General features: G+C 54.9%; 1 protein-coding gene across 1 annotated transcript; it reads right to left on the bottom strand.

The window, feature by feature from the left end:
* Positions 1 to 2,766: 2,766 nt before the first annotated feature.
* LOC146587091 (olfactory receptor 14A16-like) lies at positions 2,767 to 3,687 on the bottom strand. Its single transcript, XM_085320183.1, has one exon. The coding sequence runs from the start codon at positions 3,685 to 3,687 to the stop codon at positions 2,767 to 2,769; it is 921 nt and encodes a 306-aa protein (XP_085176309.1).
* Between the last annotated feature and the right edge of the window lie 218 nt (positions 3,688 to 3,905).

Here is a 3,905-nt window from a genome sequence, read left to right as displayed (position 1 = left end):
ATAAGCGAAACAGTTTTCATCATTTTGGGATTCAGATACCAGGCCAAGGGCCAAGGGTGGCTGTGGCATGTCCATTTTTGGAGATGTTCAAAGTTCATTGGGCCACAGCCCTGAATGACCTGCTCTAGTCAGCCCTGCTTTGCATGGGAGGTTGGACTAGGGACCTCTGGAGGTCCCATCCCACCTGAAGAGCTCTGTGATTTCATGATTGGAAATGCCCCAGCCGCAGAGACAGTCTCTCCCTCTCCTGCAAGCTGCCCTCCCAGCAGTTGATGGGAAAAGCCCTTTGCCAGCCCCACACTCCCTTGTCCCCATCCACCTCTGGTATGGGACACAGCGCAGGACTGGACCCACGTGAGATCTCCACCACCAGCTGTTCCCCTGCAGAGGCAGGAAACCCTGACATTCCCAGCATGGAGCTGATAGCAAAGCAGTAGCTGGACCTGACTGGTCCAATGGTTTTGTCCCTCCTGGCCCATCTGTGGGGACACAAGCAGAGCTGCTCACCCTGTCCCACTGCCCCCTGCCATGGTCCTCATCCCTGCCATGTTCTATCCCAGCCCTGGCACTGGCTGGCTGCCCTGGGCTGGGACATCTCTATTACCCAAAAGGAGGAACAAGCATGTGGCTGGTCCTACGGCATGCAGAGAGGAGACAGGAGATGAAGCAGCATGAGGCTGGCAGGGCAGGGGAAGAGGGCAGCGGGGGCTGCAGCAAGGGATCATGGCTGGTGTTTCTGCAGCACAGTGGCTGTCACATTCACCTTCACCTCCTATGTAAAAGTCCCACACTGACCCCAGGCAGAAAGAGGCCATCTCCATGGTGCCAGTGCCACTCTCTCAGCAGGACGAGGACATACGAGGATGGCACTCTGCTTCTCCTGGTGCTCAGGTGAGCTCCAGGAGGCTGACACAGCACTGCCTGAGAGACCTCCTGGTCCCCAGCCTCTGCTCTGGCATGGCTGGAGCAGGGATAAGAGCTCATGGGGTTGGGCTAGGAGAGCTCTCCTGGGAGGTTCTTTTGCAATGGAGCGGTGAGGAGCATTGTGGCTCCCATCTTTGCCTCCTCCCTGCATGCGCACACAGTCCCATGGCCCTACTGGGACCCTGGGATGTCCCCTTGGCACGGTCCGTGTAACAGCCCTCGGTGACCCATCCACCCACAGCCCTCCTGCTTTGTCAGCTTTCCCCAGCGCCCAGCCCCTACCCAGTCCAGGCCTTGTCCCACATTGGAGATAGTACATTGCCATCCTCTGGGGTCTGTTGGGATCTGCTGGGGTCTGGGCTGGGAGAGAGGTCAGGCAGGGTTTACTGTTCCCCTAGACACAGGCAGTGAGCCCAGGAGGAAGCAGCTGGCCACACATCAAAATGCACCCAGAAACCTGGGGTGTGTAAGGAGCACTAGAAATGGCCGATGTGAGAGGTCCGTCTGTGACAAATGCCTGGGGGCACCATGCCATGGTTGCTCCATGCAACCAAGAGCACAGACCGACCTCCTCTCCTCTGCACCAGGCATGTCTTGGTTCCCCTCCATGAGACCTGGCTCTRCATCACAACACCCCTAGCCTGTGTCCTCACCCTGCCAGCTCACACAGCTGAGCTGACATTGGCACTTTTCCTCTCTCAGGCCCTTTCCAGCCCAGCGCAGACACTCCCCATCTCTCCCCATCTCCCCTACCCTCTCCACAGCCCACTCAGCAGAGCAGCCCAGGAAGGCAGTGGCTCCACAGCAGTGCCTGCTGCAGGGGAATGCTGAGCTCCAGACATTCACTCCACAGCCCCAGCCCCACAGTGGACATAGCAACTCCACGGGGCAGGAGATGTGTGTCAGCCATTCCATCAACCTCCAAGCTGGGATTGGACCCAGTGGCACAAGGAAGCAGCGCACAGTGACACTCTGTGTCCCTTGTTCTGGTGACCAGGAGACTCCCTGGATGCCAAATAGGCATCAATGCACCTGACAACCTCCACCAGTGTCTGTGGATCTGGAGGATGCTCTGAGCAATCACAGGGCATTTCAAATGCCTCAGGCTCTGTGCAGGTGTGTCCCTAGATCCCAGCCCATGGTTTTTGATTGGAGCTGGCATGAACAACTCCCTAAGCTCCCTCCTCTGTGCTTGCTGGGTGCCCACTGCCTCTTCTGGGATTGTAGAGCTCTCATTTGCCTGGACATTCATTGGTTTTGACCTCTACCTTCAGGTGACTCCACTTGACTTTGTGAAGCTCCATTCACCTCGAGGCACATGGTGCCCTTGGAGGTGCCCTGTGCTCTCCTGGGGGCTCCACACTCCCTTTGAGAAGGACAGGCATCAGTCTCCAGTCCTGCCATACGGGAGATGCTGCTTGATCATTCCCCACCCCCACCTCCAGGAGCACTGGGCACCCACAAGTGAGAACTGAATACAGCCCTCATTCCCTAATACATCATTGATGAGCTCATTGGCTTGAGCCCAAGCAGCACCTGGAAAAACAAGAGTCTTTCAGCGTGAAAATCCTTGAGCACATTCTTGGCTGCAGAGTTAAAAGAAGAGACTAACCTTCGAGCAGTGCACTGAGGAAATCCCCTTTTATTAGAGAGAGGCCAGCTGTGACACAGGGACATACACATTCACAGGAGGCCTCTGGGTCAGACAGACTGAGGTCATGCCTTTGGAGAAGAGGTAAAAATTGAAACACTACACAAACATGTCTACCACAGGGAGAATGCCCAGAGCACAACAGTTGTCTGAGATAAATCAGAAACCACTTGTGAGGACGGATGGGCAGCTTATTGCTGCTGAACTAGGATGTGCTGAATCAGTTTCCTCAGGGCATCTTTGAGCTCCTTGTTCCTCATGCTGTAGAAGAGGGGGTTCACTGCTGGAGGCACCACTGAGTACAGAACAACCACCACCAGATCCAGAGCTGGGGAGGAGAGGGATGAGGGCTTCAGGTAGGCAAAGAATCCAGTGCTGACAAACAGGGAGACCACAGCCAGGTGCGGGAGGCACATGGAAAAGGCTTTGTGCTGGCCCTGCTCAGAGGGGATCCTCTGAACAGCAGTGAATATCTGCAGGTAGGACAGCACAATGAAAACAAAACACCCAAAGACTAAACAAAGACTAATCAAAAGAAGGCCAGCTTCCCTGAGGTAGGAGTCTGAGCGGGAGAGCTTGAGGATCTGGGGGATTTCACAGAAGAGCTGGTCCACTGTGTTGCCTTGGCACAGTGGTAATGAAAATGTATTAGCAGTCTGCAGGACAGCATTGATAAAACCACTGGCCCAGGCAGCTGCTGCCATTTTGACACAAGTTCTGCTGCCCATGAGTGTGCTGTAGTGTAGGGGTCTGCAGATGGCAATGTAGCGGTCATAGGCCATGACTGTAAGAAGAGAACACTCTCCTCCTAAGAAGAAAACAAGTAGAAACATTTGTGCAGCACACCCTGTGTAGGAAATGGCCCTGGTGTCCCACAGAGAATTGGCCATGGGTTTGGGGACAGTGGTGGAGATGATGCCAAGGTCGAGGAGGAAGAAGTACATGGGGGTGTGAAGACGGTGGTCACTTGCTATGGCTATGATGACGAGGCCATTGCCCAGGAGGGCAGCCAGGTAGATGCTGAGGAAGAATGAGAAGTGCAGGAGCTGCAGCTCCCTCATGTCTGCAAATGCCAGGAGGAGGAACTCATTGAAGGAGCTACTGTTGGACATTGACTATGTCTTGGTTCAGGGCACTGTCCAAGGAGGAAAAGGCATTGACAAGTTAGAACAGGCTTTTCTGAGCAAAACTCACTCCACTCACCATAGCAGCCCCCACATTGCCTCCCTCTTTTGCCTTGTTCACATCCTTTCTTGGCCTCTGGCTTGTACTGGGGGTGCCCTGCAGTGCAGGTGTCTCTGACCATGGGCTCCAGAAAAATCAGTCACTG

The sequence above is a fragment of the Rhea americana genome, unplaced genomic scaffold (genome assembly GCF_003343005.1).
Source record: "Rhea americana isolate MKP2758 unplaced genomic scaffold, rheAme1 scaffold_616, whole genome shotgun sequence".
Taxonomy (NCBI): Eukaryota; Metazoa; Chordata; class Aves; order Rheiformes; family Rheidae; genus Rhea; species Rhea americana.
This window is presented reverse-complemented; position numbering and strand designations above follow the sequence as displayed.